Raw genomic sequence first — 15,913 nt, forward strand, 5'->3', positions numbered from 1 at the left:
TGGCGGTTCAAGAGGGTGAGGCGCCTCGCGGGCCCAGGGGGACACTGTCCCCGCGGTCCACCGGGCTCCTGAGAAGTCTGCAGTGTGCGTCTCCTGGCGCCTGCCGGGGAAGCCGCCGCTGCGCCACTCCCCACCGCACAGTTTCTTCCCATTGTTCCTCTGTCTGGTCTGTTTAGGGAGCTCTGCCACTGGCCTTGCTTTCAGTTCTTTTGCTGCTTATCTAATTCTTTTAAGTTAAAGGAAAAAAAAAGACCTTTGCCTTGGGGCCTGCCAGTGGGGGCACAGCTTATGTGTGCTAGTAGCGAGACATGGTTAAACACTGTGCCTAAGTGCATTAAGTACTTTAAGTGTACTCTGTGTTTAAGGGTAAATGTAGGTAAAATCCTGAGCTGATGCCTGAGAAGCGAGGGAGAGCATGTTTGTGAGAGCAGGGCCTAGTGACGGAAGAGCCGTTCTTAGAAGAGCAGAGTGTCCCTCGAGGGACACAGCCGGGCTCCCGGTGCAGCAGGCGTGTTCACAGAAGCACAGCACTATATGCTTCATATTTTGTTTATTTATAGTGACAGAAACTACAGAACAGAAATGATGGCTAGTGTGACCACGTAGAAAACAGAATGACTGTAAAAAGCCTGGATTGTAAGTTTTGATAAACACTGGGCCAGCGTTCAGTCCAGAACATCTGTTTACCCGTTCACTGAACAGGTGTTCCCCGAGTACCTGCCGTGCACCGGGTCCCGCCGCTCCGCGTGCTGGAGAGTGCGCGGGAAGCAAGAGAGGCCGGGTCCCTGTAGTCGTGGAGTGTAAACAGTGGTCTCTTTAAAACAGTCTCACAGACAAATAACAAAAGAATTTCAGTGCCAGGAAGAAAATAAAGCAGACCAATGTGAAAGAGATTAAGTGAGGGGTGAGGGAGTCCTCTCCATCCAATGGGTCAGTCAAAGAAGACTTCTCTGAGGAGGTGACCTTTGCTGTGAGACGTGATTGGCGAAAAGCAGGCAGCCATGCAGGAGCCGTGGGGAACGCCTCCCTGGCAGCAGCCCCGCGTGGGAGATGAGCTCTGCGTGTCTGAGGAGCTCACCCTGTGTGCCTGGGGCAGGGGGGGTGAGGCAGGGGGACCGAGTCTGGGTTTTCTCTGGGTGTAGTGCAGCCTGTTGGACCATTTTAAGTAAATAAGAGAGTGATATAATCCGATTTACAGTTAAATCATTTTTGCGTCAGATTATGAAAACGGTTGGTAGGTGGACAAAAACAGGAGAAGAGAGATGAAGAGGCTGTCACAGAAACTGGGGTGAGAGGCGATGGTAGCACGGTGCAGGGTGATGGCAGTGAACATGGGGAGTTGGGCTCTTTGCTGGAGACGTACTGAAAACGGTGGGTTGCATCATGGATTGCAGTGGAGGCACGGGGAGAAAGAAAGTGATTAAGGGCAGCTTCCATGTTTCCGTCCTGTGCGGCGAACTGCAGGGAGATGGGACCCGTTAACTGAGAGAGAGCAGATTTAGGGCGCAGGGAGGACGGGTAATCAGGCAGCCTGCTTTTACACGTTGGGTTTCCTTTAAATAGGACATTTTGAGCATTTATGTCAAAATAATGATGCCGGGTCCTCACCTGGTGTACGTACTGCTCGGCGGCCCCTTCCTAACAGTTGTGACCTCTAACGTAAAATTGCCTGCCACCCCCAGTTTTTTTTTTAAGTATAATTTTGTTTAATTGAAGCAGAATATATAAACAGCTCATACAGCTTAATAAGAAAGAAACAAACAACTCAATCCACAAATGGGTAGAAGACCTAAACAGGCACTTCTCCAATGAAGACATACAGATGACCAGTAGGCACATGACGCCCCCTTTTTCATCACCTTCTTTCCGAGAACTAAGGAGCAGTGATCGTTTGGTCCCTGACGCCCCTCTGCAGCCGCCGCACACCGGCTGCCCATCCTGGTTGTTTGTAAAGCCCACTGATGGGTGTGACTCGTGCACTTGGAAGTCATGACTGTGTGTGTCGTTCCCAGGAGAGTTCTACATCACACGGCACTCCAACCTCTCAGAGATCCACGTCGCCTTCCACCTCTGTGTGGACGACAACGTGAAGTCAGGGAACATCACCGCCCGGGACCCTGCCATCATGGGGCTGCGAAACATCCTCAAGGTGTGCTGCACCCATGACGTCACGACCATAAGCATTCCTCTCCTGCTGGTGCACGACATGTCCGAGGTGAGTGGGGCGGGCGCGGCTTCTTCGGGCGCGTTGCTCTCAGTGTCATGTCATAGTAACAATCCACTTTACACATTCAAAGCTCTGTTTCTTTTCACCAAGGGACCTTTGCACTCCTATCTGTGTAATAGAACTGAGCGACATACGATCTAAAACTGAATAGTCCCTCACCGTTGATGCCAGAGAGTTACGGCGGCGTCCTCAGCAGGTAGGGTGGGGAGTCAGACTGGTCTCCAGCTTTGGATCAGGCGCGTGCCCTCCTCTGCCTTCTCCATTATTGTCTTAAGTGGTATTAGATCTACTTCCGCGTTTGTATTAGGTTTAGGCTAACGTTAAAATTAGTTGGCATTCTCTGAGTTTGCACTAATAGGCGGAGGCAGAGCTGTCGTCCCGGAGGTGACGGGCAGGAGCCGGCCTTGCGTTAGCGGCCCCTCGGGGGCGCCGCTGGGGAGCGCGGCGCCGCCCTCCACTCCTTCTCTCCTGCCCTGCGCGTTGTTGTACATTTTTAATTTAAAAAGAAAAGTCTCTTTCCACGACTGTTTGCTTTCTCTCCTGCTTCCTTCCCGTGCCCGCATAAAAACTGGTTAGAGGGGTGAGTTGCAGAAATAACACAGAGAGTAAGAATTTGACCTCAGAGAGACGGGAGTAACAAAGCGGCCTCAGAACGAAAGGGCGCGGGGCAGGGCCCCCTTGGAGGCCGGCGGCCGGCCTGGCGGCGGCGGGCCCCTGTCGGCAACGTGCTGCCCGCTTGCTTAGAGTGGCATTTTTTTTTAAAAAGCACCGTGGCTAACTGGCAAGTACAGACTGTGAAAGGAAAGAAGTTTGGCCATTGATTATCAAAAGTCATCTACCAGAATAATAGATGTGCGCAAATGCTGTATTGCGGAGTGCAGCGTGAAAGGTTTTGTGCTGTGCTGTTTCAGAGGGACAAGTCCCCGCTTAGAGCCGCCGCCTCTAAATGCAGCCCCAGTATAAGCGCACACACACCGAGTCTGTGTGGGGCAGGGCGGCTTTAACTGGTTTCCCACTTCCAGACCATTCGTACTTTCACCAGACGCCCCTCGTTTTGCTGAAGAGAATTCGGGCTCCATCCCATGAGAGCGTCACCATACTTCAGAATGTTCTGTTCCATTCACATCTGTAGACTCAGTGCTGCCAAGTACGGCAGCAGGAGAGAGTGACAAGCATGGGGTTTCCCTGACTCTAGCTTTATAAAGTTTTAGTTCCATCAGGAGTTCTTAGCTGTTGTGATCTTCGCTAACTAGTCCATCCATAGAAGAGTCTTCGGGGAGTAACAGAAAGCGTGTGATGAATCCAGTCACAAGGACACATCCACATGTTCCTGCAGCTGGACGCCTGGTTAACCAGTCTATAAAAATGGTTATATGTAGGTGGGAAACAACCTCAAAAACAGTGTTTCCAAAAGTCACTAAGTTCAGATTTACTTCCAGACATCTGATGCTACTAGCGTGCCCTCTCCCTTAGTGTCACAAAAGTTACATGTTTTAAATCGGGACAGCCAGCTGCAGAACATTAAGTTTGTTTCCAGAGTGTCCATTTTAATTCACCAAAGTATATTGAGCCACGATCCTCCCCTTTGTTGTATTTAAACCTCCATTCAGGTCAAGAAGTTTATTCTGCAAACCCAGACAGCACTGCACAGGATGCAGAGGTGGTGTTTGTCCCGGCTTCCGTGCAAGGGTCCAGGGCATTTCAGCTCTTGTTTTCTTCCTGTGACAAACAAGCTTGCCAGGCACTCTGTTACCACGTTGCAGGGCGTGGAAGGTAACGGCGATAATGTCAGAAACTGTCCCTGTCCTGTGGTCGATAAAAACAGCTGTTGAAATGAATTTCAGTTTAAAAAAAAGAAAGGAAAGAAAAAGTCATGTGTCAGCAAAAGGAAAACATCTTGCTGCCACCAATTGTATCTGTAGATCTTTGTGATCTGAAGACACTGCCACACGGAGTCCATCTAGCCTGGTGGATGTGGGACAAACCTGCAGGTCCCGAGTCCTGAGTTCCTGACTCCTTTTTTGTGCCCTGAACGCGTCCAATCGTTTGGGACTTGGGGGTTTTCATTGTTGCCGTCATTGTGGTCGATACGTATGTTGTTGCTTATGTTTAGCCTTTTTTTAGCATATCATACACGTAAAGAAAAGTTCACATCTCGTAAACATAGTCCCATCTGCAGCAGCCGAACACCAGCGCCATCAATCCCCAGGTCATGAAATAGAACGTCACACGCTCCCCAGAGCCGCCCTCATGCTCCCTTCCAGACTTACACTGCATTCCCTCCGCAGAGGTAGCACCTGTTTTCACCATGAAAAGCATAGAATTGTTCGGTGTGTTTTCGTCCTGTGTGTCCGTGCGCTCCTGTCGTGCAGACCCTGCATCCGGCGTCACGTGCGTGGAGCTTATCGGTGTTGCTGTTTGTGGTCGTTGGGGTGGGCTGTCTGGTGCAGACTGTCCCCCGGCAGGACGAGACCGCAGGCGCTGAGCCGTTCTGCCGCTCAGGGACATCTGGGCACTTCCCACGTCTTGCTTCTCCCGTTCCTGTGAATGTTCTGGCGCACGTGCTTTGGCGCTGCTGTTGGGCAGATGCTTAGGGGTGGGATCGCTAGATGTCAGGCCAGGCGCGCGTGCAGCCAGGGAGTTTCCCAGGGTGGTTGCTGGCTGTGAGAAACGGGGAAGCCGGGCTGCTGCGCCTCACCCTCTGATAATGGGTATGAGACGGATTAACACGAGCGTTTCGGGAACCTCCAAGGCACGTGCTTGAGGAAAGAACAGTCTTGCCATTTCCCTCGTGAGTACATGAACTCAGGAAACAAGTCTTATCTAAATTCTAAGACGTGCAGTGAAGACAGAAGAGGATGCCCCGACCACGTGTTCACCACCACTGCAGCTCGACCTGGCCCTGATGGGGGAGAGTGAAGCTGAGCAGCCAGGGTGCGGCCCCCCACTTCGGGTCCCAGGGATCGTCCGCACTCACCGTCAGCACTGACGTTGTGATGCAGCTTCACAGCTTGCGAGCTGACTGCGTGTGCGCGGTGCCCGCTCGTCCTCTAGAGGGGAGCCGCAGGGCCCAGTTTCCTGCTTCGCTTCCAAAGTCTGAGCTGTTTCACGTGGTCCTTCCCACTTCTCCAGGGGGTTCCTCTCACAGTGCGTTCTCACAGCTGTGACGCTAAGATGTAGAACTTCCACCGTCACTTAGAACTCACGGTCAGAGCTTTCCGTCCTGACCTGACGCACCGCGAGGTAAACCCGGCTCCCGTGTGGACGTGCACTCAGCGGGGGCTCCTTGCGAGGCTGCAGCCCGCACCCCGTGATGACACCGGTCAGCCGTGTCCCGGGTCTTAGTTGTGCTCTTGACTTCTGAAGCCTGCAGTTTACTTTGTCCAAGCCATCAAAGCCATTCTTTTTGGGTGCTGGTTTCAATCAGAGAAAAAAATGGCCAGACGCTTGGGATGGAGTCTCTGTGTAGGCAAATGGAAGATTTAACGGCACCCCAGGTGTGTGTGAGCGCACACGCCCACAGCTCTCTGCAGTGCCCTTCAGGCCCATGTGCCGCTCAGCAGCACTAAGTGGAGGGCTGGAATGTGCGGGTTTATATCATCTGAAATTAAATTGTCACTTCAGAGAGACCCTGGGACCTGCCATGATCTGATGTTCTGCTGTGTTCCCTGTGGCACCGATGAAACTTGGCTTTGACTCGCAGCGTTCTGAAGAGTGTGACATTATTAATTTGGCTTATGAGCATCCGCTTTAGGCCACAGTTAGCCACACATGTACCAAAAGCAAGAACGTGTCTGTTGAGGGATAAAAGGTGACGGGCTTTGGAGAAGCGGGCAGTGAAAGGACCTGATGCTTCTTGCCTGTCTGCTTTTGGCCAGACTGTGAGCACCACCCCGTTCTCGCCTGTGCTTCAGTCCTTCATCGTTACCTTTGCTGCCCTGACTGCAGCCCCTCGGGGTCCCGTGTGTCCCGTGTGTGGGGTTGGAGGCTGGCTCTCAGAAGCTCCGTGCGGCCGTTCATCGTCCTCCGTGAGCGGTGCTTCTTAGACTTGACCTTCGCCTGGAACAGCGCAGAAGCCGGTAGTCACAGGCGTCAGTAAGTGACCGCTTATGGGACAAGTTACTTTCAGATAGTGCTTTTCTATATGTAAAAACAATGCCTTATTATAATAGTATAAATAGGAATAATTCTTTGATTCTGATTATTTCCATGGTATTCCGAAAAAATGGTGTGTTTCAGAGTAGCATCCTGAGGTGATGCCAATACTCAGTTACGTGGCAGTATTCATTCCCACATATGATCCTTCAGTAAAATGTTTTGCGTCAGTGAACGATATGTAAATAGGACACCGTACGTGAACCCAGCAGAAACAACCAGACGTGGAAACAGAGGGACGAAGACTTGTGCGTCACTGGAGCTGTGAGACCCGGACCAGAGAACAGAACTTGAAGACAAGCTTGAAATGCCTTCAAGTGAAGAGATGCTGTGAAAAATGACCCAGCAGCTACAAACTGCGTTTGTGATTACTGGCGGACATGTTTGAGGACAAGTGTGTGTCGCGGTCAGGGGGTGGAAGACTCAGTGCTCGCATCAGTTGCCCTCAGACTGATCTGTGGGCTGAAGTCCCAGTCAGAAGCCTGGTAGGACAACTTGCAAAATGACCAGCATTTCCTCTTAGCTGTAGACAGGTAGTTTTCAGTCACCTTGCTCTCTCTGTGCATTTTTTTAATGAGGCAGAAACAAGCCCCCAGACAAAACACAGGCACGCGTGTTCTCCCGGAGGGCCCCGTGGCTGTCTTGCAGCAGCCTGTGCAGTTGAGGACGTGCTCTTCCTCTTCGTGAATGTGAAGCTAGGAAGTGTTTTAAACGTGACTTAGACACCAGGGAAGTCTGCTCGTCCCTTGTATAAGCTTCCAGAACCTGGGGAAAGAGGATGCTTCACTTTTTAGCCCTCCCGGCAACTGGACCCCTCTTTAATTATCCATCTTAAGACAAAGTATCTTCTCAAAAAAGTAGTGTCCTCTCAAAGCCTAATTCTGGCTACAGAGGAAGTCGCTTTTTAAATTTCCATATATAAAAAACGACTCACTCAATTTGTATATGTGAGCGTCTGTATGCTGAGTGTTACAGAAGGCATCGTACAGGTGCTAAAGGGGAAGAAAAGTGCTCTACGCCCTGGATGCAGACACACGCACACATTGTATACATGAATATGTGCACTGCGGCGTTGTTAACAAAAAGAAGCAGTGGAAATCTAGTTGTAAAGGGCCATTTAAATAAGTTGTGATACATTAACTCAGTGAAACAGCAGGTTTTAAATTGTGCACTAGGATAGCTCCCAGGTCCTAGCCCCTTCGGGGGACCAGCGAGACTAGATACTTTCACGGTAACACTGAGGCGTTACGTGCCTTCTCCACTCTCACGTGAGCGTCACAGAGTTCTTCCAGAGGCTGGGTGATCACACAACAGATGGGTGCAGAGGCAGGTGCGAGAACCCAGGCGTCTCCGTGAAGCCCGGCGTTGGCGAGATTCGTAGATACATGAGACATTATAGCTGCTCTTCTCACTAAAATGTTTTTGTTTTGGAAAATATAGTAACTTTACATTAAAAAAAATGTTAACATGGAGTGGGTTTATTTTTGTTGTTTTTAAATGAAGATTTTTATATTTTCTCAGTTTTAATTTCTAATGCAATAAGTATCAAGAGATGTAAGCCATAGAAACAAAAGCTAAGTAGAGTCCTCAGTGGTTTTTAAAAGTGTTAGAAGATCCTAAAAGCAAAGAGATTAAGGATCACCATAAAAAATTGATAAATACATTGTATTGTTACAATTACAAAGGCTTGCAACATGGGAAAATAACTTGACGGTAGTGAAAAGAAATGGAACTGAAAATGGCGCGAGCGCTGATCACAACTGGGAAATCATCGGTGTGCTAGAGTCTGGTGCTGGCACGTGCGTGCTCAGTTAGTCAAAGGTTAGAAAGCAATGTCGGGAAGAACGCGCTCGGTTTGTGGCTGGGGCAGGTTATTTATTTCTATTACTTTTGTGATAACATATGTTATCAATAAAAACATCTTAATGCATTGCTTATTCAAATATTGTGCAATTTAATAGAGTTATTTGTGCTAACATATTGTGAGTAATTGGTGGGGTTCCTGTATCGTTTATATTTGTCTTTAGAGTTAATTACGTAGAAAGTTTTAAGGACATGTTCATTTTTTAAATTATACTTACTGGGCTAATTAAATTAGTTTGCATTGCGTAAGTATAGTCTTCACAGCTGGAAGAAGTTACGTGCCTAAAAACCAGAGGAAGTCCGGCTGAAGTTGGCTGGCATTTGCCTGAAAGTGGATGGTCAACTCTGTAGACAAACTACAATCTGTCTACATATGTATATATATATATACTTTTTTTTTTTTAACAAAGTTCTGTTAAAAACACGGTTTGTTTTGTTTCTGTGTTTAGGAGATGACTATACCTTGGTGCTTGAGGAGAGCGGAGCTTGTGTTTAAGTGTGTCAAAGGTGAGGCCAACCTCGTATCCAACAGCATCTCTCTCCTGCAGCATCAGCAGCCCTCTGCTTCTTCCTCCCAAGTCCCGCATGGGGAGCCAGCAAGGGGAAGGAAGGAGCAGGGGCCCCAGCACCCGTGCCTCGGTTACGCGGTGTAACGCGCAAACGTTCCACAGCAAGCTCGCTTACTTTTTCCAATCACAAAGTCAAGTCTCCAGCCCTCTTGTAATGCAAGGATATTTGGACATTTATACAGCTTATTCTCTCTTACCTTTCATTTTCTTAAAAAGAAACAGAGCCACGTGGTTAGTTAATCTCCCCCCACCCCCCGCCCCAGTTCACCTTTATTCTGAAAACGTGACTCTCCAGCGTCCCGTGCTGCGAACTGTCAGGTTCAGTGCCCCGGGTTTATCCTCCGCCTGGGATCCTGGCCTTGTACGTCTTCAGGACGACACTAGCTCACAGGCGTATCCCTGCAGGTGTCTTCGTACAAATACGGAGCTCGCTAGTCTTTGACAGCCTGTTTTGGCTTCACTGTGTGGAGATGAAATCAGGCTTGAGTCGTGATCACAGGTGCATCGACAGGATGAGGCCAGGAGTCCCCCGCTGGGGACCGAGGACCACGGGCGATCACCTGGCCCTGAGGCCGGGCCTCCCCCACTGGGGACCGAGGACTGCAGGCGATCACCTGGCCCTGAGGCCGGGCCTCCCCCATGGACACACATCTCCCTGAGGTGTCAAGCTATGCAGCCCCGCAGTGCGGGCTCCGTGTCCTTCCGTGAAGGGCCGGTGGGTTTGAAGACCAGACTCAGAGTTCAGCAGAGTCTGTCGTTCTCTTTCAGGGTTCATGATGGAAATGGCTTCATGGGATGGAGGCGTTTCTAGGACCGTGCAGTTCCTGGTGCCGCAGGTGTGTTTCCAGATCCGTCTCGCCCCGGCTCAGTCTCTGTGATGCTGCTGCTCACAGACTCCGCTGGGCCCCGGCCCTGGACTCAGTCCAGCCCAACAGAATGCTGACAGCTTTCTGTTTTTGAAGGGGAGAAGTGTTTAGATGCCATGAGGGCACTTAGTTTATTGTCAAAGATGTCAGCATCTACCTCTCAGGGGATCTTTTGTTTAACCCAAAGCCAGCCCTGACTCACTGTTCCCTTTTCCCCACGTTTGTGTCTCGTTGACTCTGAAGAGTCGTGAAGAAGGGCATTAGCAGGGAGCGAGCCTGTGCTCTGCGTGGAGTTTAGCCAAGTTGCTGCTGCTGTCACCGCTGGTGACACTGGCTTATGTAGGGTTTCTGCTGCTCTCCTTACCGGACAGAACAGCGCAGGTGCTCAGAGGCTGGAGCAGAGGACCCCCCCCTCCGCTCTCCGCCCCCCGCCCGTGGCCGAGCACTTGAATCAGCCCTGGAAGGGAGTTTTCCCATACGGCACTCCGCGTCCAGAGCCACGTCCATCACTTCTGTATTTTTAAACACGAAAAACAATTTTAAATCAGTGATGATTTAACAAGGGCAAACTTTTTTTTTAACCCCTTGCAGAGTATTTCTGAAGAAATGTTCTATCAGCTCAGTAACATGCTGCCCCAGATATTCCGCGTGTCATCAACGCTTACGCTGACGTCCAAGCACTAGCGCCTCGTAGACTGACGTGCTGGCAGAAGGTGGTTAGAACCTCCAGGAACTAGAGCTGGGCCGGGATGCGGTCAGGCCAGAGATCCCGGGAAGAAAACCTGCAACCCAGGCCACGAATCAAATCCTGATAAGTGCCTGTTGAACATTCCAGAAATTCATGTGCTGCACAGACTAGTCGTCAGTCCCTTACTTGCACATTTGTTCTTAAAGTCTTTTTTAAACAAAATGTCTTCTTTTTTCCTGCTGATAAATGTCCTGTCTGTGAATATTAGTGAATTCAAACTTCCCAGACGTCACACATGGACCCTGGATGTAGGCGGTTTGTTCACTACATGCTCATGGAGGCGTTTGACTTTTCTAAAAGGTTTGAATCGTATCAGGTGCAGGACTTAGTTAACATACAAATAAAACCTTCCTTCCCCTGGTTTACCAAGAGAAAGTTAAAAAGCAGTGAAGTAAGTGTGCATTGCAAGTGTGGGTTTCCTGTGATAACCTTTTCGTAGAAACACAAATATACATATGAGACAAATGTGATTAGTCTCAAATTCCCCTGTTTCAGAAACTTGCTTGTCATGCACCCTTTCTAAGGTTTTAGGTTAAAAGTCAGAGACTCTGGACTCTTGACCAGTCTCACCCTCCCTCTGTGGCCCTGCCCGTCTGTCGGCAGCGTTGCCTGGGCTGAGAAAACGGGGCGCTCCTGTGCTCGCCCGGTGGGGAGCTGGTCTCGCCAGCGCCCGGCAGTGTGTCAGTGCCCGTCAGCATCCTGACAGGCGGACAGCGACAGGGCATCCTTACTTCTCCATCCTGCCTCCTGCCCTCTCCTCTCCGAGTCGTCCTCCCTGCGTTCCCTTGTTGCTGGTAACTGCGTCCCCACTTCTGCCTCTGCTGCTTCGCCACCTTTTCCATTGTCTCCCCTCGTGGAACTCCTCTCTCCGGTGCTGCATATCACCTGTCTGTAACACGTTTGCCGTGAGTACTGACTGCGTTGAATAAAGGCATTTACAAAAGCACTAGTTTCATCATATCCATGGATGGATGTTGTAATTGGCCAGCGGACTGAAGTGGAGGACCTGTGATTTTCCCATAAGATGTACATCTTGATTCCAAGAAACAAAAGCTCTGTCAGTGTGCCTCTGTGTGGTGACGCATGGAAACTCTTGGCACACAGAGTTCTCCTAACACAGAGTGTGTCTTGATTTTCTACTTGGAAGCAACTGTGCAGTAACAACCCTAAGGAGAACACCCACTCCAGACTGTGTCTGTTAGTCACTAACACTTTCCAGATCCTTTCTCAAGGAGCCTGGTGATTCCGCCAAGAAGAAGGTAGGTGTTCCGCCCTTTAGAGCGAGAGATTGTCTTCCAGGCACCAGTGCTACCATTGAGACTGACTCTGACGCAAAGCCAGGTAGACAGAAGTGGAAGATGGGGTGTGCTGGGACAGTGCAGACTGTCTGGCTCGGAACACGACAGGTCGAGTGGAGGTGGGGGTAGTGGGGTCAGTGCCAGGCTCTCAACAAGAGGAGAATCTGCACAGAATCCTGTGCCTAAGCACAGAGCCCACAGCAGCGGGGCCCAGAGTGCAGGAGTCGGGGGTCATCCGCAGGAAGCCGGGCGAGTGCAGCTGCCAGCCCTTCCTTTGTCACCTGCAGGCTCTTCTCTCAAGCGAGGTATAAAGTGGTGGCTTTCAAACGGGCAATTGAAAGATACCGTTTCCCATGAAACCAAGATAAATGGGCCAAGTACCCATTTTCACACGGTCCTGCAGTCTGAGGCACACAGAAGTAGTGAGACTGGAAGAATCAAGCTCTGGGGTTATGTACTGTTTGAAGACACACCAAGCACTCAGCTGATAACATATATGATGTAAAATACTAAATGGTAGGCATTTTAGTTAAGCAGGAGATGAGGAAGTCTGTGGTTTTGTATCTGGACTGGGATTAAGACCATTTCCCGAGCATTCTAGGGGGCTTCTTGGATGGGAGTGGTTTCAGCCGCTCAGTGCTGATGTGAAGGATATAGGGGGCATCCTCGGTCTAAGGTCCGGGTAGGAGCAGATGTAGATCAAAGGGGGCAGTGATGCACAGCCAGGAAGTCGAGAGAAGCTGACCCCAAGAGCCTTTAGGGGCGTAGACATTGGTGAGGATGGTCTCAGTGAGCACGAAGTTCTTTATTTGTACAAACAGTTAAGTGTTCCTAAGGCAGATGGTGATCAGCTCCTGCAGGCTTTGAAAATACTATTCGGAGACCAGGCAGGGCATTGAGCCTGAGGTCTCCAGGTCCTACTGCTCTTCCTTCCCCTCCCCCCATTTCTGTTCTCAAACACAAAGCCCAGCCAGGCTCTGACCTCGCCATCCGTGGGGAGGTGTGGTACCAGCTGTTGGTCCGCGTGACAGTGCGCCCGGAATGGAAGAAATGCAGGAGAAGGAATTTCCAGGGAAACACAACCTAGGTTGCCTGGGCGTTGGCAGAGCCCTTCCCGGCACAGTACACGGCCTCTGTCACTCCAGCTGGGTCCTGGCTAATTCTCACCAGGAGAAAGAATGTTCCACAAAGGACGAATGAACGCACAGAAAGATTCCCTTTCAGGAGGCCCTCAACAGACAGCTGAGCGGTGTTGAAAGAACGAACAAAACTTAGCAGATTCTCGGTCCATTTTTTTCAGTTTCTGGGTGAAAATGATGGCTTCTGTTAAGTTTTCCCGTTGGGGTGAAATTGGATGGCTTTGCTCAAAAGAAATCACAGCATTGTGAAAATCGTCATCATTCTGAAGTAGTTGAACAATGTTTTACCACACCTGCATACACAAAGTTCCCTAAAAAAAAAGATTTTAAAAAAAGTTCCATGTGTTCAGAAGCATTCAGATCCGTGGTTTTCTATCCTTTAATCATCAAAGAACTTTTCCATTGTCTTCATCTTTCCCCGACATGTTTTGAAAACTTTTATTTAACAATTTAAGCAGTTATCTGTTTTTCATTAATCAAAGACACGTCTGTGGAGCTGAGATGGATGGTATTAGCAAGCAATATTCAGTACTATAATATAGAATTATTGCCATGTAATTCCAGGCAGGTTCACCAAATCAGAAACAAAACCTTGCCATTTTATGTTAACCTGTGAGGTTTCACCCTAGTGAAATGTATTTTAATAGCTCGGTGACATATTTAAGGCACCTTTAAGGACCTCGAGTTCTAGGAACCTCAAGTTGGGAACCACAGCTTTACCCAGAAATGCTTACTGAGAGTACATTACACAGGGATGGATGGCAGAGGTAAGGACAAAGTACGTGGCAGGTTGCTCTGAAAAGTCCCGTTCAATAAACAGCAAGTGTTTGCCGAGTTTCTCCCGTGCGCAGGATGGAGCTCAGTGAGATTCAGCCTCTGGAAGCCGCGCAGAGGCAGTGGCCTGAGGCGCTATCTGAGTAAAGTGAGCAGAGTTGGGAGTCTTTTCTGTGATCTGTGATGCTGACCAGGACAAAATCCCAGCTGAAGTCTGGGTATGGCTGGGTCGCCGTTCCCTGCAGGGCTGATACGTGCTTGTGATGTCCTGTCCCATGTGCACAGCTACACTTCTCACCATACCCTCCAGATCTCTGTTCTTTTCCTGTTTTCCCAGAGAAAAGCAGGGTTCCTGACGTGTCCAGGCCCAAGATTTGGCTGAACCTCCTGCTACGTATCATGCATCTTCCTTAACCGTGGTCTCTTATCTGTGCAAATTCCCCTCCTTGCTAAAATGTATTTGTAACTCCAAAAGTGATACAGTCATTTCCGAAAGCAATAATCTCGTTAACTCCGGGCTGCACGGATGTCGTAACTGACGCTCAGGATGAAACGGGGCGCTGCTGGCACCACGCTCGGCACCACTTGTGCACACGCGCAGTCAGGGGAAAACGGAGTCTCCCGACACACACGGCCCCAGCGGGGAGGGTCCGGGCAGCCCTCTGCCTTCTGGTCTCAGCTCGCATCATGTAAGCCGGTGTCCTTGTCGCAGTCTACTCACTGCCACATTTTTCACATTTTTGTGCTTTCTGTTGGAGATTCTGCTGTTTAAAATGACCCCCGAGAGTAGCGCTAACGTGCTGTCTAGGGCTCCTAAGTGCAGGAAAGCGGTGATGCACCTCGTGGAGAAAATACGTGTGTCAGATGAGCTTTGTCCAGGTGTGAGTGATGTCATGAGTTCAACGTTAATGAATGGACAATCTGTGTCACGTGAGTCTGTCACTGAACAGAAACAGACATGAGAAACGCTATATACTGATCAGCTCATGAAAACGTGGTGATGCGAGGCTTGCAGGAGCCTGGCCTGTACTTCCCCACCTCCCCGCCCCCCTCCCCGACCCCGCCTGGAACAGGGGCTCAGGATCTGCTAACTGTGCATGCACAGCACCAGAGTCGACCCTCCGTGTGTCTTCTCCGCAGGCAGGAGGGCGTAACAAGCTCTTGGTGGCTGTCTTCAGCACGTGGCGAATGAGACCCAGAACACGTGACCAGAGGAGCCCAGACATCCTCTCAGGAGTCGTTTAGGGATTAAGCAGAAACCGTGCTGTTGCAGGGTCGGAATGACGTCCATCTTAGTGGGTCTCCCCCGTCTCTTCCGTCTCCTCTGCTTTCTGTCCGTCTCTTCCTTTTCTTCCTTTGTGATGAATTCCTGGCTCCTTGTCGTCCGCTCGCCTGTGCTCCAAACTCCCTACCCAGCGCCACAGTCTGGCATCAGAGACGGGCATACGGTGCCCAGAGCTAAGCAAATCTGGTTCAAAGGGCGGTCGCCCTGATTTCCTTGCCATGGCTCGTTACACGGGGTGCATTACCCAACCCTCGGAAGCAGGTTTCCTCATCTTTGAGCTCGGAAAAATTAATAATAGTCTCTACCTCACCGGGTGGTTGGAAGGATTAACTAAGAAAGCGCACACGACCTGGCAGGTAGTCAGTCTATAAATATGTGCTATTATCCTTCCTTCCTTCCTCCCTCCCTTCCCGCCCCCCCCTTCCTTTCCTCCTTCCTGTCTGACCTTTCTCCTTTTTTCCTTCTTGCCTTTCAATAGATAGCAGGGATTCTCAGTCACTCAAGACACCGTGTCCTCAAGCAGCCCGAATTGAGTTGGGACGAGGACTCAGGGCAACTCACAGGACCAGCGCACACACAGTGAGCATCCACAGTCAGTGCAGAACACGGTGCACGTGGAGGGCTGGGCGGGCGGAACCAGAAGAGCGCGGTGCGTTGGGCCAGGGGGATGCTGGGCCCCTCGAGAGCAGCCGCTGAGCCCTGCCCACTCTGGCATCGAGTGGGCATCCTTGGGAAGCCCTCATCCCCCCTGGTGGGGTGAGCACACATCCTGGCAGACACACAAGGCCACCTGTGCCAGTAGCAGCAACAGGTTCAGCTACAAAGGACAGGGCAGGTTAGGGTGTCAGGGGGAAGTCACAGAGTAGGTGACTACCCTGCCTGTGAGTGGAGCAGGAAGGACCATCACGTTTTTATCGGGCGAATCTGGATTTTGGACGTAACAGTAGCCTGAAGTACCTATGAAATTTAAAACTGGCTCCTCCGGTCAC

General features: G+C 50.3%; 1 protein-coding gene across 5 annotated transcripts in view; it reads left to right on the forward strand.

Annotated features, from left to right (window-relative positions):
* C34H12orf4 (chromosome 34 C12orf4 homolog) overlaps nucleotides 1–11,377 on the forward strand; it is a 29,843-nt gene extending 18,466 nt beyond the window's left edge. For 4 of the 5 annotated variants that reach the window (XM_032473188.1, XM_006175543.3, XM_014551371.2 and 1 more), the window contains 4 exons: nucleotides 2,013–2,215; nucleotides 8,695–8,752; nucleotides 9,583–9,650; nucleotides 10,272–11,377. In XM_032473188.1, the coding sequence (XP_032329079.1) occupies nucleotides 2,013–2,215; nucleotides 8,695–8,752; nucleotides 9,583–9,650; nucleotides 10,272–10,364 (422 nt within the window). In that variant the 3' untranslated portion in view covers nucleotides 10,365–11,377. The remainder of the gene's footprint in view (nucleotides 1–2,012; nucleotides 2,216–8,694; nucleotides 8,753–9,582; nucleotides 9,651–10,271) is intronic. The other variant, XR_004317209.1, reaches the window with a different exon arrangement.
* The last annotated feature ends 4,536 nt before the right edge of the window (nucleotides 11,378–15,913 follow it).

This window comes from Camelus ferus, chromosome 34 (genome assembly GCF_009834535.1).
Source record: "Camelus ferus isolate YT-003-E chromosome 34, BCGSAC_Cfer_1.0, whole genome shotgun sequence".
NCBI lineage: Eukaryota > Metazoa > Chordata > Mammalia > Artiodactyla > Camelidae > Camelus > Camelus ferus.